At 37.8% G+C, this 25917-nt stretch overlaps 1 protein-coding gene across 1 annotated transcript in view; it reads left to right on the top strand.

The window, feature by feature from the left end:
- Positions 1 to 25917, top strand: part of DNAH14 (dynein axonemal heavy chain 14) — a 403042-nt gene that overhangs the window by 58211 nt on the left and 318914 nt on the right. The window contains exons 8-11 of the mRNA XM_044943112.2: positions 944 to 1006; positions 10159 to 10297; positions 15264 to 15395; positions 24589 to 24836. Coding sequence (XP_044799047.2) covers positions 944 to 1006; positions 10159 to 10297; positions 15264 to 15395; positions 24589 to 24836 — 582 coding nt within the window. The remainder of the gene's footprint in view (positions 1 to 943; positions 1007 to 10158; positions 10298 to 15263; positions 15396 to 24588; positions 24837 to 25917) is intronic.

Genomic DNA, 25917 nt, shown 5'->3' with positions numbered 1-25917 from the left:
TCTGTTCTGCCACCACAGACTGGTTGCTGTGCTGTCCTCCAAGCCCTCAAAGCTGTCCTAGCTGATCTCCCCACCAGTAAGAGGGCTTTCTTGCATGCTGAAACCTCTTCTTTCCTTCAGCTCCCCCCAGAAGCACAGGTTCCAATCCACTTCCCCTCCTTTTCCTTTTCCCTTCTTCTTTCTTTTGTCTTACCCAGTTACGTGGGGATCTTTCTTGTCCCTTTAGGTGTCTGAGGTCCTCTGCTGCTGCTAAGTCGCCTCAGTCGTGTCCGACTCTGTGCGACCTCAGAGACGGCAGCCCACCAGGCTCCCCCGTCCCTGGGATTCTCCAGGCAAGAACACTGGAGTGGGTTGCCATTTCCTTCTCCAATGCATGAAAATGAAAAGTGAAAGTGAAGTCGCTCAGTCATGTCCGACTCTTAGCGACTCCATGGACTGCAGCCCACCAGGCTCCTCCGTCCATGGGATTTTCCAGGCAAGAGTACTGGAGTGACTTAGTGTTCAGCAAATGCTCTGTGAGAACTGTTTCATTTGTAAATATATTCTTGATTCATTTGTGGCGAAAGGTGAACTCTGCATCCTCCTACTCCTCCATCTTGACTCCTTTGACTCTTCTTGAAGTATGATTCTCTTTTAAAACTAGTAACCAAATGAATCTATAATGAAAATAGTAGTTTTACAGGTTTTATACTTACTTGAATGTTGGAACTAAATTAATTATGTATCTATGGGAAGTTTAATAACTTAATTTGCTTTGTGCTCTGTATTCTATTGATAGGTTGGGAAAAAGGTGATATGGTTTAATATTTCCTTTAGGTAGCTCAGGATGAATGAAACATTTTCTAGGGAATTTTCTAGTATTACTAAGACTTTACCAAATTATTCATCTATTTTGTTAGTACTGATTTATGAATATAGAATTAAGAAGTGTTTTTCTTTTCAGAATTAATAAATTATTTGTTACTTGGAAACTGACCATTAAAAGAATTAAGACTGATAAGAGCAGGTAAGTCTATGAAATACAATTATAAAAATTTTGAGAGGAAGCCTTATTTGAAATATGTAGTATGCAAATAGATATACATGAATTTTAACTCAGTGATTAAAAAGTCACATTCTATACCCCTTATGATTAAATTTAATCTATGTCATTTTTAAAAGACTATTATAATATTATATATATTTAACATAAAATGTGTTACTATATATATAAATATAGTCAGTTCAGTTCAGTTGCTCATTTGTGTCCAGCTCTTTGTGACCCCATGGACTGCAGCACGCCAGGCTTCCATGTTCATCACCAATTCCCTGAGCTTTCAAATTTCAAAACTCATGTCCGTTGAGTTGGTGATGCCATCCAATCATCTCATCCTCTGTTGTCCCCTTCTCCTCCTGCCTTCAATCTTTCCCAGCATCAGGGTCTTTTTCAATGAGTTGGTTCTTTGCATCAGGTGGCCAAAGTATTGGAGTTTCAGCTTCAGCATCAGTCCTTCCAATGAATATTCAGGACTGAGTTCCTTTAGGATGGTCTGGTTGGATCTCCTTGCAATCCAAGGGACTCTGAAGAGTCTTCTCCAACACCACAGTACAAAGGCATCAATTCTTCAGCATCCAGCTTTCTTTATGGTCCAACTCTCACATCCATACATGACTACTAGAAAAATCAAAGCTTTGACTATACAGACCTCTATCAGTAAACTAATGTCTCTGATTTTTAATATACTGTCTAGTATATATATATACCACAGCTTCTTTATCCATTTATCTGTCAGTGGACATCTAGGTTGCTTCCATGTTATAGCTATTGTTAATAGTGCTGCAGTGAACATTGGGGTACATGTGTCTTTTTCAGTTTTGGTTTCCTCAGGGTATATGCCTAGTAGTGGGATTGCTGGGTCATATGGTGGTTTTATTCCTTTTAAGGAATCTCCAAACCATCTTCCGTAGTGGTTGTATCAATTTACATTCCCACTGGCAATGCAAGAGGGTTCCCTTTTCTCCACACCGTCTCTTGCATTTATTGTTTGTAGACTTTTTGATGATGGCCATTCTGACTGGTGTCAGGTGGTATCTCACAGCCGTTTTGATTTGCATTTCTCTAGTAATGAGTGATGTTGTGCTAGCATCTTTTCATGTGTTTGTTAGCCATCTGTGTATCTTCTTTAGAGAAATGTCTGTTTAGGTCTTTTTCCCGCTTTTGGATTGGGTTGTTTGTTTTTCTGATATTGAGTTACATGAGATGCTTGTATATTTTGGAAATTCTTTGTCAGTTGTTTCCTTTGCTATTACTGCCTCCCATTCTGAGGGTTGTCTTTTCACCTTGTAGTTTCCTTTGCTTTGCAAAAACTTTTAAGTTTAATTAGGTCTCATCTGTTTATATTTGCTTTTATTTCCATTACTCTAGGAGGTTGGTCATAGAAGATCTTGCTTTGATTTATTTCATCGAGTGTTCTGCCTATGTTTTCCTCTAAGAGTTTTATAGTTTCTGGTCTTACATTTAGGTCTTTAATCCATTTTGAGTTTATCTTTGTGTATAGCATTAGGAAGTATTCTAATTTTATAGTAAGCTAATTTCATGTAGCTTTTCAGTTTTCATATAGTTTTTCACAGTAGGTGAACTGTGAACTTCCACGTATTCAAGCTGGTTTTAGAAAAGGCAGAGGAACCAGAGATCAAATTGCCAACATCTGCTGGATCATCGAAAAAGCAAGAGAGTTTCAGAAAAACATATGCTTTATTGACCATGCCAAAACCTTTGACTGTGTGGATCACAATAAACTGTGGAAAATTCTGAAAGAGATGGGAATACCAGACCACCTGACCTGCCACCTGAGAAATCTGTATGCAGGCCAGGAAGCAACAGTTAGAACTGGACATGGAACAACAGACTGGTTCCAAATAGGGAAAGGAGTACGTCAAGGCTGTATATTGTCACCCTGCTTATTTAACTTATATGCAGAGTACATAGTGAGAAACACTAGGCTGGATGAAGCACAAGCTGGAATCAAGATTGCTAGGAGAAATATCAATAACCTCAGATATGCAAATGACACCACCCTGATGGCAGAAAGCGAAGAAGAACTAAAGAGCCTCTTGATGAAAGTGAAAAAGGAGAGGGAAAATGTTGGTTTAAAGATCAACATCCAGAAAACTAAGATCATGGCATCTGGTCCCATCACTTCATGGCAAATAGATGGGGAAACAGTGGAAACAGTCAGAGACTTTATTTTGGGAGGCTCCAAAATCATTGCAGATGGTGACTGCAGCCATGAAATTAAAAGATGCTTGCTTCTTGGAAGAAAAGTTATGACCAACCTAGACAGCATATTAAAAAGCAGTGACAGTACTTTGCTAACAAAGGTCAGTCTAGTCACAGCTATGGTTTTTCCAATAGTCATGAATGGATGTGAGAGTTGGACTATAAAGAAAGCTGAGCACTGAAGAATTGATGCTTTTGAACTGTGGTGTTGAGGAAGACTCTTGAGAGTCCCTTGGACTGCAATGAGAGCCAACCAGTCCATCCTAAAGGAAATCAGTCCTGAATATTCATTGGAAGGACTGATGTTGTAGCTGAAATTCCAGTACTTTGGCCACCTGATTAGAACTGACTCATTTGAAAAGATCCTGATGCTGGGAAAGATTGAAGGTGGGAGGAAAAGGGGATAACAGAGAATGAGATGGTTGGATGGCATCACCGACTCAATGGACATGAGTTTGAGTAAACTCTGGGAGTTGGTGATGGAGAGGGAGGCCTGGTATGCTGCTGTCCATGGGGTTGTAAAGAGTCAGACATGACTGAGTGACTGAACTGAACTGAACTGATGCATAGTATCATGTCATCTTCAAACTGGTCATTTATTTTTGACTGTGCTGGGTCTTCATTGCTGTGCATAGGTTTTCTCTAGTTGCAGTGAGTGGGGGCTATTTTCTTGTTGCTCTATGCAGGCTTCTCATTGCGGTGGCTTCTCATTGCAGACCACAGGCTCTAGATATGTGGGCTTCAGTAATTGTGGTACAAAGGCTTAGTTGTGCTGCAGCATGTGGAATCGTCCCAGACCAGGGATTGAACCTGTGTCCCCTGCATTGGCAGGTGGATTCTTTACTGTGCTGCCAGAGAAACCCTCACTTGATCTAAGTTTTGCCTCCAGGAAGGGAAATGATTAAATCATCCAAGATAGATGACAGTTAATTCTATATTACAGCCAAATTTTCTTGTTGCTGTTAAACTTTTTACTTTGAGATAATTATGATGAAAATACAGTTGTAAGAATTTATATAGAGCAATCTCATGTGCCTTTACCCAGCTTCCCCTGGTGGTAATATCTTTCAAAGATATAGTATGACCAGGATAGTGACAGTAGTAAAATCAAGATACAGAACATTTCTGTATCTTTCATGTTGTCTTTTAATCCTTTAATAGCTATACTCTCTTCCTTCTCACTCCCACTCTCAACCTGGGGCAAGCACTAATCTCTTTTCCATATCTGTAATTTTGTCCTTTGATAGAATGTGATATAAATGAAATTATGCATTATATAACCATTGGGATTGATTTTTCACGTAGCATAACTCTCTGGAGATTCATCCAGGTTGTTGCATATATTAATCATTTATTTTTACTGCTGGGTAACAGTCCATGGTATGGAGGTACCACAGTTTGTCTCTCTGAAGCACACCTGCATGTTACCCAGCTTTTGCCTAATACAGATAAAGCTGCTATATAAACATTGATAAACAGGTTTTTGTGTGAACATAAGGTTTCTTTTTTCTGGGGTAGATCACCACAAGTGCACTTACTGGGTCTTACTATAATTGCATGTTTAATTTTTAAAGAAACTGCCAAGACATTCCAGAGTGATTATGCCATTTTTTCCATTCCCACACGATGTGTTAGTGATTCAATTTCTCCACATTCTTACTACCATTTGAAGTTGTTGCTATTTTCTATTTTAGACATTTTAATAGGTGTGTAATAATATCTTATTGTGGTTTTAGTCTGCATTCCCCTAATGACTGATATTTAGTGTCTTCATTTGCTTATTTTCCATCTGATTCTCTTCTTTGGTAAAATGTCTTTTCATGTCTTTTGTACATTTTCTAATTGAATTGTTTGTCTTCATACTGTTGCATTTTAAGAATTCTTTTTATATTCTGGATATTAGTTCTTTGACAGATACATGGTTATAAATATTTTCTCCTAATCTTTGGCTTATCCTTTTTAAAATTTAAGAATGTCTATTTAGCATCTACTGCATGCCAGGTATTAGGCTAATAATTAACTTGCTTCTTCAAACCATAGAGAAACTATTTGACCTCCCTGCTTTGCTGAGCTAGGTGAACTTTTTTTTTCATTGGATGATAATTACTTTACAATGCTGTGTTAATTCTGCTGTACAACAATGCGAATCAGCTATCAGTATACATATGTCCCCTCCCTCTTGAGCCTCTTTCCCACCCAACTCACCATCGCAGCCCTCTAGGTCATCACAGAGCACTGAGCTAAGTTTCCTGTGCTGTATAGGTGCTTCCCACAACTATTTTACACGTGGTATATGTCAATGATACTGTCTCAATTTGTCTCATCCTTTCTTTCCCCCACTGTGTCCATAGATTCACTCTCTATGTGGGTGACTCTGTTCCTACCCAGCAAAGGTTCATCAATACCATTTTTCTACATTTCGTATATGCTTTAATATATGGTATTTGTTTTTCTCTTTCTGACCTACTTCACTCTGACAGGTTCTAGGTTCATCAGCCTCACGACAACTAACTCAGATTCATTCATTTTTATGGCTGGGTAATATTCCATTGTATATGTATACCAAAACTTCTTTATGCATTAATCTGTCAACAGACATATAGGTTGCTTCCATGTCATGGCTATTGTAAATAGTGCTGCTGTGAACATTGGGACATTCTTGTTGCTCTTCACTCACTAAGCCATATCCAGCTCTTTGCAACCCCATGGACTACAACATGCCAGGCTCCTCTGTCCTCCATTATCTCCTGGAGTTTACTTAAATTCATGTCCATTGAGTCAGTGATGCTGTCTAACGATCTCATCCTCTGCTGCTCTCTTCTCCTTTTGCCTTCAGTCTTTCCCAGTGTCAGGGCCTTTTCCTATGAGTCGGCTCTTCGCAACAGGTGACCAAAGTATTGGAGCTTCAGCTTCAGCAACAGTCCTTCCAATGAATATTCAGGGATGATTTCCTTTAGGATTGACTGGTTTGATCTCCTTGCAGTCCAAGGGACTCTCAAGAGTCTTCTCCTGCACCACAGTTCAAAAGCATCAGTTCCTTGGTGCTGAGCCTTCTTTATGGTCCAACTCTCACATCTGTACATGACTACTGGATAAACCAGTGCTTTGACTATATGGACCTTTGTTGGCAAAATAATGTCTCTGCTTTTTAATAAGCTGTCTAGGTTTGTTGTAGCTTTCCTTCCAGGGAACAGACTTCTTTAAGTTTCATGGCTGTAGTCACCATCTGCAATGATTTTGGAGCCCAAGAAAATAAAATCGATTACTGCTTCCACTTTTGTGTCTTTTTGCATTATAGTTTTCTCATGGTATTTATGGACTTGAATGTGCAGACCTGGGCTTTTACTCAACTCCTCCTCCTTGTTAAAGTGACAGTCTTTGCTTCAGGGATGACTGGAGCAAAAAGTGAGAATGAGAAGTTGGAAGAAAGGGGATTTGTTGCTGGGTATTAGTTTCTTGTAGATAGCATATAGTTAGGTCACTTTTTTTTTTTTTTTTTTACTTTACAATATTGTATTGGTTTTGCCATACATCAACATGCATCCGCCACGGGTGTACATGTGTTCCCCATCCTGAACCTCCCTCCCACCTCCCTCCCCATACCATCCCTCAGGGTCATCCCAGTGCACCAGCCCCAAGCTTCCTGTATCCTGCATCGAACCTGGACTGGCGATTCATTTCTTATATGATATTATACATGTTTTAATGCCATTCTCCCAAATCATCCCCCCCTCCTCCTCCCACAGAGTCCCAAAGACTGCTCTATACATCTCTGTCTCTTTTGCTGTCTCACATACAGGGTTGTCATTACTATCTTTCTAAATTCCATATATATGCGTTAGTATACTGTATTGGTGTTTTTCTTTCTGGCTTACTTCACTCTGTATAATAGGCTCCAGTTTCATCCACCTCATCAGAACTGATTCAAATTTATTCTTTTTAATGGCTGAGTAATACTCCATTGTGTATATGTACCACAGCTTTCTTATCCATTCATCTGCTGATGGACATCTAGGTTGCTTCCATGTCCTGGCTATTATAAACAGTGCTGCGATGAACATTGGGGTACACGTGTCTCTTTCAATTCTCATTTCCTCGGTGTGTATGCCCAGCAGTGGTATTGCTAAATTCATCTACCAATCTCTGTCTTTAATTGGTATATTTAGACCATTTGCATTTCATTATTTGTATGTTAGGACTTCAGTTTGCCATTTTGTTTTTTGGTTTCTGTTTGCTCTGTGTTTTCGTTTTGTCTGTTTTTTCCTTCCTGCCTTCTTGGAGATTACTTGAACACTTTTTAGAATTCCTTTTAGGGTATCTTTGACTGTATCTTTTTGTGTACTTAAGTAACAGAAGTTTGACTTTGATGTGTCTTGGTGTGGATTTATGTATCTTTATTCTTCTTTGGGTTTCCCTGGCTTCTTAAATCTCTGTTTTCGTGTCTTTTGACAAACTTGGCAAATTTTCTTTTTTAAAAGAAATTTTAATTTATTTATTTTTGAATTGAAGGATAATTGCTTTACAAAAATGTGTTGGTTTCTGCCAAACATCAACATGAATCAGCCATAGGTATACATATGTCCCCTCCCCATCCCAACCCTCTTGGTTGTTGCAGAGCCTCAGGCAAACTTGGCAAATTTTCATTCATTATTCCTTGAAGTATTCCTTGTCATTTTTATTCTCCTTTTAAGACTGCAGACACAAATGCTACATATTTTTTTTTATAGTCCCAATGATCCCTGAGGTTCTGTTCATTTTTCTCAATCTATTTTTTTCTCTTATTTAGATTGGATAATTTCTATTTTCTGTCTTCCAGTTCACTGATTTCTCTGTTCACTTCATTCTGCTGTTGAACCAATCTAATGAGTTTTTTCCTTAGTCATTTTATTTTTCAACTCTAAAATTTCAATTTGGTTCTCCTTTATGTTTTCTGTTTCTTTAATGTGTGTGTATGACTTTCTGTTTCTTTGCTTTTTATCACCCAGTGAAGATGAAAGTCCCAGCTCTCTACTCAGCTTCTTCTGAAAACCTTCCATGGGGGCCCTAGAGGTGCCTCATTGAATCTTGCCAAGGATGGATCTCTAGGTTCTCCACTTCACCTTTTTTTCCTATGGTATTTGTCTAAATTAGAATGGTTATTCTTTTAAAAGTTTTCTGTCTTGACCGACTGCTCCTTTCCTGGTTCTTTAGCTAGACAGCAGGCTTTGTTCTATACCTGTTGGCATTTCCAGGTTTCTGGTTTGTTCAGCTCCAAATCTAGGATGTATGAGGCAAAAGGAAATCCAGGAAACTTAGCACCATGTCATTCCTAGTCAGTTTTTCTTCTCTTTTCTACCTTACAGTGTCTTTTGGTTGATTTATATATAACGGGCAGAGTTTTTAGGTGTACTTATTTAGCTGGAGTAACCTACTCCAGCTACTCTATTTTCCTAGAAGCCAGGACCTGGATTTTAATAGACTTCTGTCATATATTTTCTAATACTATGTTGTGTGTGAGTAAAATTTTGGAGAATGTATTTAGTTTTCTGCTACAACAGAATGAAATTTGTTAGTGATTTCCTCATAACATCTATACTTGAATAATCAATTGATACATTTTTTGTCAGACTTCACCATTACAACTCTAAATATGTTCTCATTTTCCATTTCTTATTTTTATACGGCACCCCCTGTTTATTTATACCTGTGCTAACATATAAAAACAAAATTGAATACATTTTTATAGGAAAGAAGAAAGCTTTAAACGCTTAATGCTGAGTAATGTGAGTTCATTACTATCTGAATTTTGATCATCATTCTTTTGTTAATAAATACCAAGATTGGGTTTGCTTTTTGTGACCTTTCTTTTTCTGGGATATGCCACTTGTTTTTAGTATGACATCTTCCTTTTTATACTAGATGCTTAGAGGAATGTCAATTAACAAATTCTTTTACATCCAAGAATAGTTCCATGTATATAAAGCCTATATAATTTGAGGAGACCTTCTTTAAGATAAATTACAAGGCTTTGAAAGAGGTGGTGCAAATAAAAAGAGCCCATGAAGCTTAAGCTTCACTAGCTTCATGGTATATAAGGCTTTCACTTGTAAAATGGAAAGATGAGAAAGAACTAATTGTATATTGTATATTCATATATATATGAAGAATCAGGGAAGGGCAAAGGCCCCCCTATTCTCTACACACTGTTGCTCAGGGCAGTTTGCTTTTTTCAATCCAGTTTTTTTAATTAATTTATTTTAATTGGAGGCTAATTGCTTTACAATATTGTGTTGGTTTTTGCCATACATTGACATGAATCAGCCATGGGTGTACAGTTTTTAAGGAGCATTATCTCTTCCATTCTGCTCTTTTCCAATTCTGTCCTGTTCTTTGCAGAATTGTTAACAGTGATTTGCCTCATCTTTGTGACTGTGATCAGATCAGTAGAAAAGGCAGAGAAAAGAAAAGCGACCAACTTCTCTATTTTAAGATATGGTGGTTGGAGAATTTAAGAAACATTATCCAAATGGTCGCTAATCTAGTTAATTTTTTTCCCTGTCATTAGACAAAAACTAAATTGAGGAAATTTATTTAAATTTAATAAATACAGGAATATAATTCTTTTTGTGTATCATTGCCTAGTATTGCAAAATTTTTAGAACTCAATGGCAGTCATCACTTGTTTCCCCTTCTGTTTTGTTCTTATCACACCCAGTCCCAAAATCTTGCCTTCAATATTATCAGCCAAACCAAACCAGTAATGCTTACTAATCTTTATCAATATTATTTAAATCATGGTACATGTAATACATATTGAATATGAACTGTGGGCATATGAAACAAACCATACTAATTAACTCTAAATTGATTTTATTCATTTTGAATGAGAGATAAGTCTGTGGTAATTTTTAAACTTTCAGGTCACTTTTGTATCGCAATCTATTTTTTGCTGATGAGTTATTTCAAGGCTGTTTGCTTTATATAAAGGGACTTTGTGAAGATGCAGTTAGTCTCAAAAAAGGTGATGAAGATAATTCAAATGCCATATGCCTTGTAAAGGTAGGTAGAAGTATCTTACCATTAGATAATGTTGGTGTATAGAAAGTAGGAAAAACAAATATAATTTTAAATCGAAGAAATTCAAACTTCTCAATCCATAGTAAACCAGCCCTATGGATGACTAATGTTCTAAAATACCTACAAAGAACATTATTCCACTCAATTTTAACAGTTAACAATAATCTTTAAATTAATAATTAAGGAAAAAAATTTCTTCCTTACAAAAAACCTAAGCCTGTTATGAGGCCCTTTCTTTATAACAAAAACTCTAACATGTAATATTGTTTATAAATAATCAATTATCTCTATTACATAATTGATAGTTATCAGCTGTTCTCTTATTATAGCTTGTCAAGGCATTGTAATAGGTTGCTACTTAGAGTGTTTGGTTAAATTTATGTGTTCTCTTGTTCCACAGTTCCATAAAGGGTAACTTCTTAATGAATGATTTGATTTATATAGTAGAGTTCTTTCAAAGAAATTAAGTACACAGACCTGTAAATTTTACATATTTAATTGAGCAGGATTCCAGCATCTTTTACTTCACTTACCCACTGTGTAAGGGAGATACTGAAGAGTAAAATAGTCATCTAGTCTTAGAGAAATAGTTGAAAGGGCTTGAACAAGTTATAAACTTGACAGTCAGTGCAAAAATTGTGTGAACTATACACATGTAATAAGATTAACACTGACACATAGTAGGTGCTCAATGAATAGTCCCTGAGTGAGTAAATAAATCAAAGAATTAGTCAAGAAATGTTACCAAACTCAGATCCAGCTGCTTGGCACTTGAAAAGTCAGTAACCAAGAGAGAGGCAGGTGTTGGTGGAAAGCAAGGTTGATTTTGATCAGAATGTCAGCAGTCTGGGGAAATGGTGGACTTAATGCCCCTAGAAACCTCTGAAGATCCTGCTGGACATGAATGTTTTCAAAGGGAAAAGGGGAGGTAATCTCAGTTAATCACTGAGATGGGAGTTGGAGTTTCGCCACCACCCCTTGTGTACAAACTTGTTTTATTTCTTGTAATCTTTTCTTAGATGCTATCTTGTTTATACAGTTTGTTCACACAGTTTGTTCTTGAGATTACTGAAGGAAAAGCTAGGGAATTAATAATAATTAGTTGACCAGATCTCTTCTGGTCATATGTTAGTTAATCCTTCTTCATTTCTACTTATTTGGTCTATAGAAAGAACAAATAGGTTAGGTCAGATATTGAAAAGTATATTTGAGCTGGAGATAAGCAGAGCACAGGGGTGGCCTGATTTAAGGTTAGTTACAGTATAGCTTTGATAAAGTGATGAGACAGAAGGGATTTCCTGATGAGAGTGGTTTCCTGCAAGGAGATGCTTACAGAAATATTAGTTAAGTACTACAGATGAAATATCATTTGTATAGTTATAGTAATAATACTATTGTTTCAAAAGGATTAAATTCAAGTTAAATATTTCACAGAGGAGTATTTTTAATATGGTTTTAATGCAAGAGGAAACAGTTGGACAGCTATAATGTTACATTGTTTTATGAATAAATGAGTGACAGAATTTATCAGTTAACTTATTAATGGGTGGTAAGGCAAAAGAGATATTAGAATATCTTTGATATCTATGACTAAAGTGCTAATAGATGGTAATGGTAACAGAGTGACCCAGAGGGGTTATTGGAGATCTTAAGTCATGTTAGCTTCCCCCTGGAACATGAAGCAGAAGGGAACAAACCTTTCCAGACAATATATAACATGTGTTAGTTATCTATTATATGCAAAATGCAAAGGAGATGGATACAGAGTAAAAGACAAAGCATTGCTTTGTTTAGTCTACTTATAGTTTATTGTGCTCAGTTGCTCAGTCTTGTCAGACTCTCTGCCACCCCCTGAACTGTAGCCAGCCAGGCTCTTCTATCTGTGGAATTATCCTGACAAGAATCCTGGAGTGGGTTGTCATTTCCTGCTCCAGGGGACTCTTCCCAACACAGGGACTGAACCTGTGTCTCCTGCGGCTCCTGCATTGGCAGGCAGATTCTTTACCACTGAGCCACCTGGGAAGCCCTATAGTTTATTAAAAGAGATAATTCTTTACATATAAAAATGATAACTAATTCTAATCATTCTAGCTAATCAGCAAAATATACGACAAGGAATTTTGGTTGCAAATAATACTTGTAAAATAGTCATACCACAGAAATTCAGAGGAAGTAGATATTAACTATTTTTAGAGATAAGGTTGGGGCATGCTTTGTGAAGGAAAGATATTATAAGCTAGGCTATGCTGGACTTGAATAGCCAGAGAGGAGGGGAATAGGGCAGTTAAGTAAGGGATATGAATCTGTGTAAAATATTCAGTGTATGTTTGATTTGAAAGTTACATTGAGTCTTCAACATCAGATCAAGAACAACAGCATAAGGGAAAAGTAGGAACTGAACCTGCCTTTAAGGCAGGGATGCTTCTAGTGGGGATTGTGAGGACATTTTGCAAGAATGGGAATTTCTAAGACTGGAGAAGCCAGGATCAGATGGAAGAAGAACAGAGATTCATAGACTGAGAACTGAGCCTGGCTCAGGAATTCGAAGATGGCCAGTTGTGCACTAGGTCTAAGGGACTACACAAAGCTGGGGATACAGATTGCAATGAGGATTGACAATGAGGAGGAAAGAATAAAGCAAGGTTAAGAATGCATATGATGGGATTATTTAGAAGTTAATGCCATGAATGGAGTTCACAAGTGCGCCAGAATACACTGCTGGAATGCAAGCACGTTTTTATATAAAAAACTGTATAGCCTAAAAGTTGAGACTGTTTTATTTGGCAAACTTTTTGAGAAATTAAGCAGAGGAGGCAGTCTGTCAGGTATATCTGAGGGACTGCTTTAAAGGGGTAAGGGAGGAGCCAGAATATATAGGGGATCTTGCAATGAGAACCAGGTAGTTGGAAACACAAAAGATTATTATTATCTAAAGACATCTCAGGTTAATGAATTTAGTGCTTCTCTGTGTATGGGAAGATGCAAGAGTCTGGGCCCATTGAAATCATTCCTTTGATATGCATCTTAACAATCTAGGGCTAGAATCCTGCTGGTCTCCATCCTGAATCCCCTCAGGGTGCACAGTTGAGGGTGGCTGGAAGGAGGAGCCTGGTGGGCTGCAGTCCATGGGGTCGCTAAGAGTCGGAGACGACTGAGCGACTTCACTTTCACTTTTCACTTTCATGCATTGGAGAAGGAAATGGCAACCCACTCCAGTATTCTTGCCTGGAGAATCCCAGGGACGGGGGAGCCTGGAGGGCTGCCATCTGTGGGGTTGCACAGAGTTGGACACGACTGAAGTGACTTAGCAGCAGCAGCAGCAGCTACTGACTTGATGGCTGCAATATCCTGTTTCATAATATGGCAGATGACATTCCGTTCACACCTTTAAAGGGACTGAAATGTTTACAAGTAGAAGGAAAAGATGGAGAAGGAAATGGCAACCCACTCCAGTGTTTTTGCCTGGAGAATCCCAGGGACGGGGGAGCCTGGTGGGCTGCCATCTATGGGTTGCACAAAGTCGGACACAACTGAAGCGACTTAGCAGCAGCAGCAGCAGAAGGGAAAGAACACACATGAATCATTTTATCTAAAACTTAACTTTCAAATGACAAACTAAATCCTAGATTGTGACATGTGCAAGACCACAGAGCCAGCTAAAGAGTGTTGGGATTTTTTATTATGTTTCCTGTATACGAATGATTGTGCTTTATTGGACACTGTTTTGTGTGCTTAATAAAATTGTAAAATTTTGTGACTCATCCCTTTTTGGGGAGGGCGAAGTGAGTGGCGCTAGTAATTTACATTTTTAACAAGCCAGGTGATTTCTGTGCAGAGTAAACTTTTAGAACTATTCATAAATAAAAACTATTGAGAGTTTCTGAAATTAATGTGGTAGTGATTTACAAGTAATTTACAAGATTTACAAGAATAATTGAAACCAAGGAGATACAGAATTATAAAGATCAGTTACTGTAGTACTGGAATAATGCAGGTGAAGTAATAAGGACTTCAGTAGGCAGTGAGGTCAGAAAGGAAGGAAGATTTTTGAGACATTATACTGGAAACTTGGGCAAACTCTGAGACAGGGTGAGGGACAGAGAGGCCTGGCCTACTGCAGTCCATGGGGTTACGAAGAGTGGGACACGACTTGGTGACTGAACAACAACAACGAAACTGGAAAAATCAGGACCTGGTAACCATATGTGAGACCAGGAGAGGAAGAGCACAAAGAATTAATACAAAATTTGAATGCCAGAGCATTCCATTTTTTTGTTTTTGGAAGCATATATTTATAAGGTATTATAACTAGGGATAAAGATGTCTATATATTTGTTGATGAAAATGTATTTTGGAAAGAGAATTAACATAATGTGGGAAAAATAAAACACTGAAAAGAAGAAGAATGATGGAATGTACACAAATAGGTGAAAATTATGTGTATGTATTACTAGAGGAGTTCAGCAGCACAGTTGATGGAAATTTCTCCATGCAGGATTCTGAATAAATTCAGAATGTAATTTACTTTATTTAAATTATTTAATTTTAGTCTCTCTATCCTACATCTAGTGTTCATATTTTTAAGTTTTACAGATAATGGGAGCTCCAAAGTTAAAAGCAATTCCTAAGATTGTCAATTGCCCTGAATTCATAGATATTTCATAAACATATCAACTTCTGAATTTTTCTGCTTTGGTTTAAAAGTTAATTAAAGCTAACTAGAATTTAACAATTAAAATGATGTGTTTTTCTGTCTTCTTTCAAGGTTTGCTTAGATTGAGTAATAGTGTTTAAATTTGAATAATATATAAGGCATATATGATATATACAAAACAGTATAAAATATGCTATTCTTTATGATATGAAGCAGTGACCAAGATATTTTATTTTCTTTTTTTTTTAATGAATTTTGACTTTCAACACGGAACATTTACTATCATTTAATTAGCTGGATAAGTTTCGAACATATTCTCTACATGAATTTTGTGAAGAACAGTTACATCAGGCTACTCAGGCATTGAAACAACTTGAAGATGTCAGGGATAAAGCAATTTCAGAAATAAAACTTACAATTTTAAAGGTAATTCTTTGATTATATCCTCTCTGTTTATCAGTTTTATGTATCAACTTAAGCTATTGCTCCAAATTGCATTCCTGGAAAAAGTGTTAGAAATGGACAGAGGGACAAACATAGTTAATTAGCCAACCAACTAGTACTGTGCATTTACTATATATAAGATTTCTCAAGGTGCTGTGTAGAATGCAAATACACACACACACACACATAAATGCATGTATATATATTTTATATTTATATACCTTCAATATGCTTACACTCTAATTTGAGCTGATATATAAAAGGAAACATTCTTTGTTACAAAGTTAACAGTGGGTGCAAGATAAAAACTCATATTCATGAGAAATATAACTAGGTAAAACTTCCCTAAAGATTTAATAAAGAGGACTTGATAGTATAATAACAGTGTCCTCAAAGCATTCTTACCCAGTGTGTTGTGACTCATTTCATAGGATTATTTTATATAGCTTCCCTGTATAGTTAATGACAGTGCATAAAATCATAATTCGCAAAGTGCAATTCAATAAGGAACTGATGCGATATCATCTAGTTATAGAACTTACTACCTCTGCTGCTTTGGCTGAATTCGAGGCTCTGGAGGAACTGGTGGACTAGGTATCTCTCAAAAATTTTTTAAATATTATTTCTCTGAATTGAACTTTTGATAGATATGGGGTAGCAGTAACTGAAAGGCTTTATGTATTGACAGGAAGATGAAGTGGACCTGTTTTCTGTTAGTGAACAAAAGCTTCTTATTCCTTATCTTATTCCTCATAGTCCCCCTAACCTCCCCAAGCCCAGTCATATGAAGACAGATGGGAACAATTTGGCCAAGGGTAGCATAAATCAAAAAGGGATTAATAAAAATATTACTGAGGTGTGACTGAGATGGTAGTAAAATATTGTTCTTGTTCAGTCGCACAGTCACATCTGACTCTTTGCGACCCAGTGGACTACAGCACGCCAGGTTTCCCTGTCCTTCACCATCTCCTGGAGATTGCTCAAACTCATGTCCATTGAGTCAGTGATGGCATCCAACCATCTCATCCTCTGTCGTTCCCTTCTCTTGCCTTCAGTCTTTCTCAGCATCAGGGTCTTTTCTAATGAGTCAGCTTTTCGCATCAGGTGGCCAAAATATTGGAGCTTCAGGTTCAGCATCAGTCCTTCCAGTGAATAATCAGGTTTGATTTCCTTTAGGATTGACTGGTTGGATCTCCTTGCAGTCCAAGGGACTCTCAAGAGTCTTCTCCAACACTGCAGTTGAAAAGCATCAATTCTTCGGTGCTCAGCTTTCTTTATGATCCACCTCTCATTTCCATAACATGACTCTTGGAAAAACCATAGCTTTGACTAAACAGATCTTTGTCAGTAAAGTAATGTCTCTGCCTTTTAATATGCTGTGTAGGTTGGTCATAGCCTTTCTTCCAAGGAACAAGCGAGTCTCTCACTGGTTCCATTGTTTCCCCATGTATTTGCCATGAAGTGATGGGACCGGATGCCATGATCTTCATTTTTGAACGTTGAGTTTCGAGCCAGCTTTTTCACTCTCCTCTTTCACTTTCATCAAGAGGCTCTTTAGTTCCTCTTCACTTTCTGCCTTAAGGGTGGTGGTATATGCATATCTGAGGTTACTGACATTTCTTCCAGCAGTCTTGCTTCCAGCTTGTGCTTCATCCAGCCTGGCATTTTGCATGATACAGTCTGCATATAAGTTAAATAAGCAGGGTGACAATATACAGCCTTGATGTACTCCATTCCCTATTTGGAACCAGTCCATTGTTCTACGTCCAGTTCTAACTGTTGTTTCTTAACCTGCGTACAGGTTTCTCAGGAGGCAGATAAGGTAGTCTGGTATTCCCATCTCTTTAAGAATTTTCCAGTTAGTTGTGATCCACACAGTCAAAGGCTTTAGTGTAGTCAATGAAGCAGAAGTAGAATTTTTCTAGAATTCTCTTGCTTGTTCTATGATCCAGAGGATGTTGGCAATTTGATCTGGTTCCTCTGCCTTTTCTAAATCCAGCTTGAATATCTGGAAGTTCTTGGTTCATATACTGTTGAAGCCTGGCTTGGAGAATTTTGAGCATTACTTTGCTAGTGTGTGAAATGAGTGAAATTGTGTGGTAGTTTGAGGATGGGAATGAAAACTTTTCCAGTCCTGTGGCCCCTTCTGAGTTTTCCAAATTTGCTGGCATATTGAATGCAGCACTTTCACAGCATCATCTTTAAGGATTTGAAGTAGCTCAGCTGGAATTCTATCACCTCCACTAGCTTTGTTCATAGTAGTGCTTCCTCAGGCCCACTTGACTTCACACTCCAGGATGTCTGGCTCTAGGTGAGTAATCCTACCATCATGGTTATCTGAAATATTACTCATATTGTGTCTACTTTTCTCACATTCAGCATCACTTGGATTTGGCCATAAATATTGGTTAAGATATTTTCACTTAAATCAATTTCAGATAAGAACCTACTAGACTTACTGCTAGCTCTGTTTTAGAAATTCACCAAACTTATTTACTCCATTGAAGTATGTAGACTTTATAAAAATGAGAACATCATAAAACTGAGAATGTGTCCAAATAAAAAAATTGTGAACTAACATTGGGAATGAAAGTATCGATAAAGCATATTTTTTCTTTTTTCCATTAGATATTATTTCTCAGAGGCTTAAGCCCTACGTGACACAGCTCTTTAATCTGGGTAATAGACCACTGAATTACTGGGTTCCTTGTGGCTACATCAGTCAGAGAATTTTCCCTATTTCCCAATTTCCAGAATGAGTGTCAGTTGTCAGTTCCTGGGAGCACTATAAAAGCTTCTCAAGTGAATCTAAAGTAGAGCTAGATTGAAAAACATTCTTCTGGGCAATGTTTGGGACAGCCTAGCTCTGGGAAAATATAGCACAAGTATCAGTTCAGTTCAGTTCAGTTCAGTCGCTCAGTCGTGTCCGATGCTGCAACCCCGTGAATCGCAGCACGCCAGGCCTCCCTGTCCATCACCAACTCCCGGAGTTCACTCAGACTCACGTCCATCGAGTCAGTGATGCCATCCAGCCATCTCATCCTCTGTCGTCCCCTTCTCTTCCTGCCCCCAATCCCTCCCAGCATCAGAGTCTTTTCCAATGAGTCAACTCTTCGCATGAGGTGGCCAAAGTACTGGAGTTTCAGCTTTAGCATCATTCCTTCCAAAGAAATCCCAGGGCTGACCTCCTTCAGAATGGACTGGTTGGATCTCCTTGCAGTCCAAGGGACTCTCAAGAGTCTTCTCCAACACCACAGTTCAAAAGCATCAATTCTTTGGTGCTCAGCCTTCTTCACAGTCCAACTCTCACATCCGTACATGACCACAGGAAAAACCACAGCCTTGACTAGATGGACCTTTGTTGGCAAAGTAATGTCTCTGCTTTTCAATATGCTATCTAGGTTGGTCATAACTTTCCTTCCAAGGAGTAAGCGTCTTTTAATTTCATGGCTGCAGTCACCATCTGCAGTGATTTTGGAACCCAAAAAAATAAAGTCTGACACTGTTTCCCCATCTATTTCCCATGAAGTGATGGGACCGGATGCCATGATCTTCATTTTCTGAATGTTGAGCTTTAAGCCAACTTTTTCACTCTCCACTTTCACTTTCATCAAGAGGCTTTTTAGTTCCTCTTCACTTTCTGCCATCAGGGTGGTGTCATCTGCATATCTGAGGTTGTTGATATTTCTCCTGGCAATCTTGATTCCAGCTTGTGCTTCTTCCAGTCCAGGGTTTCTCATGATGTACTCTGCATATAAGTTAAATAAGCAGGGTGACAATATACAGCCTTGACATACCCCCTTTCCTATTTGGAACCAGTCTGTTGTTCCATGTCCAGTTCTAACTGTTGCTTCCTGACCTGCATACAGATTTCTTAAGAGGCAGGTCAGGTGGTCTGGTATTCCCATCTCTTTCAGAATTTTCCACAGTTTTTTGTGATCCACACAGTCAAAGGCTTTGGCATAGTCAATAAAGCAGAAATAGATGTTTTTCTGGAACTCTCTTGCTTTTTCCATGATCCAGCGGATGTTGGCAATTTGATCTCTGGTTCCTCTGCCTTTTCTAAATCCAGCTTGACACAAGTATAGAACTAATGAAATGGAAATGGATAGTGACTATCAGTCATGTAAATAACCTAGAGCCAAAATTGAGATATGTCTAACTTAAAGTATACCTTGTGATGATAGGGACTAGGTTAACCCCTCAGATGCCAGAATTTCCATTAGCCTCACCAATACTCAATAAAAGACCAGCATTACTGGGCCTATCACAGTTTACTTTTGTACTGATATAGTTATTAAACCATTTAAAGCTAATTTGGTATCAATACTAAAAATCTTTGTTTTGAATCGTTAATATACTCAGTTTCACCATTTTACCAATAAAAAATTCAGGCATTATGCACACTAAGTTTTCAAAGCATTGAAAAGATAAACTTTGTAATAAAAACATAATCTATTAGTAAAGTTAGTATTCCATTTGTCAGATCCAGTGTGGCTGTGCCTGTAATTGGTGTAGAAATTACCCTATTTTTTCGTCCAGTTTCTTTAAACAACTGTTGCAACCATTGTATCAATAAAGAACTCATTTTTTATGGCTGGCTTTGCCCAGTATCAAGAGGGAACTGCTTAGGTTAGAAGAGCTTCTCTGGCCAGGATAGGAATGTAGTGAGCAGCCAGCTCCCCAGACTTTTGGGTCACCCCACAAAGAAAAGCTATGACCAACATACACAGCATATTAAAAAGCAGAGACATTACTTTGCCAACAAAGGTCCATGTAGTCAAAGCTGTGGTTTTACCAGTAGTCATGTATGGATGTGAGAGTTGGACTATAAAGAAAGCTGAGTGCCAAAGAATTGATGCTTTTGAACTGTGGTGATGGAGAAGACTCTTGAGAGTCCCTTGGACAGCAAGGAGATCCAACCAGTCCATCCTAAAGGAAATCAGTCCTGAATATTCATTGGAAGGACTGATGCCGAAGCTGAAGCTCTAATACTTTGGCCACCTGATGTGAAGAACTGGCTCATTTGAAAAGACCCTGATGCTGGGAAAGATTGAAGGTGGAAGGAGAATAGGATGACAGAGGATGAGATGGTTAGATGGCATCACCGAGTTTGAGTAGACTGCAGGAGTTGGTGATGGACAGGGAGGCCTGGCATACTGCAGTCCATGGGGTTGCAAAGAGTTGGATACGACTGAACGATTGAACTGACTGACATAAGTTCTCATTGTGATTTCACCCAACCAAACCAGCAAAGCTGAGAAGTACAGAGATTGCAAGAAGAAGGTTACTGATGCTAAGAAGCACTATTTTGGAGTCCCCACTCCAACCTCTTAGCACCAAGGGAGTATTTGCCCATCAGTAGGCCAACACCAGATGAGACCACCTGCACCTAGATCTGACCCAGCTGGTACTCACCAATGGTATCAAAGCAGGGCCTAGCAGCCAAGAGGGTTGGGGTCAGCACCACCTACTAACGCACCCATGTAGTCAGCCCCAGCCCCAGCACATGCAGCCCACATTGGGGCACATCTAAAGCATATAGCTTTGGTGACCACAGGGGAGTGTGCTGCTACACCCAATGGGACATTTCCTATATACGCATACTTCTCCAAGATTGGGAAATGTAACCCATCTACCTAGTACATAGAAGTAAACATATAGAATTAGGCAAATTGAGGAAACAGAGGAATATAGTCTAAACAAAAGAACAAGACAAACCCCAGAAGAACTAAGTGAAGTGGAGATAAGCAATGTACCTGATAAAGAGTTCACGGTAATGATCAAAAAGATACTCAAAGAATTCATGATAAGGATGGATGAACATATTGAGACATTTAACAAAGAGTCAGAAAATATAAAGAAGTGCCAAACAGAGCTGAAGAATAACATAGCTGAAATTAAAAAAATATATTGAATCAACAGTACAGTAAATGATACAGAGAAATGGATCAGCACCTGGAAGAAAAGAGTAGTGGTAGTCACCCAAACAAAACAGAAAAAAGAATTTTACACAATGAGGATCATTTGAGAGACCTCTGGTCAAAATCAGCCAATATTAACATTCCCATTTTTGGGGTCCCAGAAAGAGAGAGAGAGAGAAGCAAGACGAGAGAAGGGGCAGAAAGCTTATTTAAAAGAAATGCCAATAATGTCCCCAGTCTGCAGAGGTTTTTGCATATCCAAGTTCATTAAACTCATAGGTTATCAAACAAAATCAACCTAGATTATTTCCAAGATTCATAATAAAGCTATCCAAATTCAAAGAATATTAGCATCAAGAAAAAAAACATAGTGTGTAACTTACAAGGGAACTACTACATAAGGCTAGTAGCAGATTTCTAAGCAGGAACTTTATAGGTCTGGTGAGTCGGATGACATAGTCAAAATGCTCTGTCTAGTGCTTCTTTATATTTTCTGATTCTTTGTTAAGTGTCAAGAACTTCATCAGTTGATAATCCGTTCCTTCAGAGAGTCAACCAGTACTCAAAACAGTTTCCAAATTGGTAAACAGCTGACCACAAACAGTGATAGTGCAAAGAAATAGAGGAAAGCAATAGAATGGGAAAGGCTAGAGATCTCTTCAAGAAAATTACAGATACCAGGGGAACATTTCATGCAAAGATGGGCTCAATAAAAGACAGAAATGGTATGGACCTAGCAGAAGCAGAAGATATTAAGAAGAGGTGGCAAGAATACACAGAAGAACTGTACAAAAAAGATCTTCATGACCCAGATAATCATGATGGTGTGATCACTCATCTAGAGCCAGACATCCTGGAATGTGAAGTCAAGTGGACCTTAGGAAGCATCACTACGAACAAAGCTAGTGTAGGTGATGGAATTCTGGTTGAGCTATTTCAAATTCTAAAAGATGATGCTGTGAAAGTGCTGTACTCAATATGCCAGCAAATTTGGAAAACTCAGCAATGGCCACAAGACTGGAAAAGGTTAGTTTCATTCCAATTCCAAAGAAAGGCAATGCCAAAGAATGCTCAAACTACAACACGGTTGCACTCATCTCACACTCTAGTAAAGTGATGCTCAAAATTCTCCAATCCAGGCTTCAACAGTACATGAATTGTGAACTTCCTGATGTTCAAGCTGGATTTAAAAAAGGCAAAGGAACCAGAGATCAAATTGCCAACATGCATTGGATCATCGAAAAAGCAAGATAGTTCCAGAAAACATCTACTTCTGCTTTATCAACTATGCCAAAGCCTTTGACTGTGTGGATCACAGCAAACTGTGGAAAATTCTGAAAGAGATAGGAATACAAGAGCACCTGATCTGCCTCTTGAGGAATCTGTATGCAGGTCAGGAAGCAACAGAACAGGACATGGAACAACAGACTGGTTCAAATAGGAAAAGGAGTACATCAAGGCTGTATATTGTCACCCTGCTTATTTAACTTACATGCAGAGTACATCATGAGAAACGCTGGGCTGGAAGAAGCACAAGCTGGAATCAAGATTGCCGGGAGAAATAGCAATAACCTCAGGTATGCAGATGACACCACCCTTATGGCAGAAAGCAAAGAAGAACTAAAGAGCCTCTTGATGAAAATGAAAGAGGAGAGTGAAAAAGTTGGCTTAAAGTTCAACATTTAAAAACAAAGATCATGGCATCTGGTCCCATCACTTCATGGCAAATAGATGGGGAAATAGTGGAAACAGTCAGAGACTTTAGTTTTTTGGGCTCCAGATCACTGCAGAAGGTGACAGCAGCCGTGAAATTAAAAGACACCTGCTCCTTGGAAGAAAAGCTATAACCAACCTAAACAGCATATTCAAAAGCAGAGACGTTACTTTGCCAACAAAGGTCTGTCTAGTCAAGGCTATGGTTTTTCCAGTAGTCATGTATGGATGTGAGAGATGGACTATTAAGAATGCTGAGTGCAGAACAATTGATGCTTTTAAACTGTGGTGTTGAAGAAGACTGTTGAGAGTCTTGGACTGCAAGGAGATCCAGCCAGTCCATCTTAAAGGAAATCAGTCCTGAATATTCATTGGAAGGACTGATGTTGAAGCTGAAACTCCAATACTTTGGCCACCTGATTGGAAGAACTGACTCATTGGAAAAGATTCTGATGCTGGGAAAGATTGAGGGCAGGAGGAGAAGGGGATGGCAGAGGATGAGATGGTTAGATGGCATCACCGACTCAATGGCATTAGTTTGAGTAGACTGCAGGAGTTGGTAATGGGCAGGAGGGTCTGGTGTGCTGCAATCCATGGGGTCGCACACAATTGGACATGACTGAGTGACTAAACTGAACTGAATTAATTTTTTAAAAGAAAAAAAATACTAAAGTGAAACATAAAGAGAGGCAATATAAAAAGCTAATGCAATTATGGTTTTAAAAATTAGGGTACAAGTTGAAAACTTACCAAGAAGTTAAATACCAGTCGAGCAGAAATATAGAAAGCATGAATGACCAATAAAAGAACAAAAATTTCAAGTATTTTTAGAATTTTAAAGGTTCATCAGTCATAAAAAGAAATCTGTCTAAAAGGAACCATTTTGAATAACTTTAGAATTATTTTTAGTAGCGTAATTTAGAAATGTTTGGTGGTATTCGTAGTACTGATGCCACCCTGTATTTTTGATCAAACATGCCATTCTTTAATAAATTACTAAGTCAGTTGTCTTTAGATATAATTATCTGAATAAAACTCTAATGTTAGATTTGATGAATTCAGAGTTTTTCTTAATTCTGTATTATTTATTAGCATGTATGTAATATGTAATTGCTTGTAGGCATTTTTTTTAAGTCTTATTGCTATAGCCTAGCATAGGGGTGGCAGTGTTGGACTGGGTTTTAGGACATCTTATATTCAGATTTGACTCTCTTCTACTGGTAACTCAGTGTATTTGAGGAGGGTCCCTCTATCTAGGAACGTGTTGATATTCATTTGTATATACTTCCTGTTTGAGTTCCATAGACATATCTGTTTATAAGTGAGACACCAAACTTCATGGATTTCATAACACATGAGATGTTTTCTTTTTCTCTGACATTTAAATGCAGTGTAAGCAGAAAGTGAAATTTTAATGAAAGTTGTTGATAATATTTAGTTCAGTGTTATTCAGACTAATGAAAATACTGTAAGTTAGAAATCATGCATATTATTATAGGAAATCATCACTTGTCTCTCAATTGTTTGTTGAATTGTAGGTGGCAGAAAAGAAAGATATTAAAGAATATTTTGAATCAAACCTTTCTGAAGATACAACACATTTCAAGCTGCCTACCTATCGACACTTATTAGAAGTAATTTTTAGATTCTTGATGCTGGTTGACTATATGTTTCAGGAACTCACCCGTCAACTAATGAATACTGCAGTCACACTACTTTTAGAATTATTTAATAATTCTGCTAGAGTGCCAGCTTCCGTGGAAAAAAAGAATGAAAATCTCATCAAGTAAATCATACTTTTTTAATTATAAAAGGAATTTGTAATCATAGTGTTGTAATATGTTGTCACTTACAATGTCAGCTGGAATTTGAAAATTCTCTTGTAGAAAATTGTTTGTACTCAGTTTTTACAATTATCTGAACTTATTATCTCCCATTGTTTTATTTAATATTATTTATAAAAACATGAGAAAATTTCCCCAAGATTCTGCATAAGTCAAGTTGCCATGTAAGTTGCAGGATACTCAGTAAAATTTGAAATTCAGATAAACAGTAAGTGATAGTCACTCAGTCATATCTGACTCTTTGCGACCCCATGCACTGTAGCCTACCAGGCTCCTCTTTCCATGGAATTCTCCAGGTAAGAATACTGGAATGGGTTGCCATTTCCTTCTCCAGGGGATCTTCCCGACCCAGGGATTGAACATGTGTCTCCTGCATTGCAGGCAGATTCTTTACCATCTGAGCCACCAGGGAAGCCTACTATTAAAAGACATTTCTAAATATAAAGACAGATCAACTTAAAAACTATCAGCAGATACATGCTTGATTTTTTCTTATAATCTATAGACAACACATTAGAATATGTAATGAATCCATACACTTTTTATAAAGGAATACCCAATAGTAGAAAAGTTACAAATAGAAGTAATAGTAGTAAAGTTACAAATGACAGTCATCAATCAGATGGAATAATTTAGATGAATTTTGTCTCTCTCAAAGAGATGGGGACTGAGCAAAGTGGCCAGGAAGGAAATACAATGTACTTTTAACTTTGTATGAAAAATAATGTTCAGTTCTGTGTTGCTGAACATAGTTCTGTTTTTGCTACATAAATCTTGTACAGATTACTGTCTGAGTATAATTTTTAATTAAAGCGTGTCCCAATTATTATCTATACTACCAATTATTGTTTATCTGAAATTAAAATTTTAACCAGTGTCCTGTATTTTTATTTGTGAAATCTGTTAATCCTATGCCTAGTACACTGTATTTTCAAAGTTCAGAGCCAGCTCTTTTTTTTAATTAATTAATTTATTTATTTTACTTTACAATATTGTATTGGTTTTGCCGTACATTGACTTGAA

The sequence above is a fragment of the Bubalus bubalis genome, chromosome 5, assembly GCF_019923935.1.
Source record: "Bubalus bubalis isolate 160015118507 breed Murrah chromosome 5, NDDB_SH_1, whole genome shotgun sequence".
Classification (NCBI taxonomy): Eukaryota; Metazoa; Chordata; class Mammalia; order Artiodactyla; family Bovidae; genus Bubalus; species Bubalus bubalis.
The sequence above is the reverse complement of the archived record's forward strand: the minus strand, read 5'-3'. Positions and strand labels throughout refer to the sequence as shown.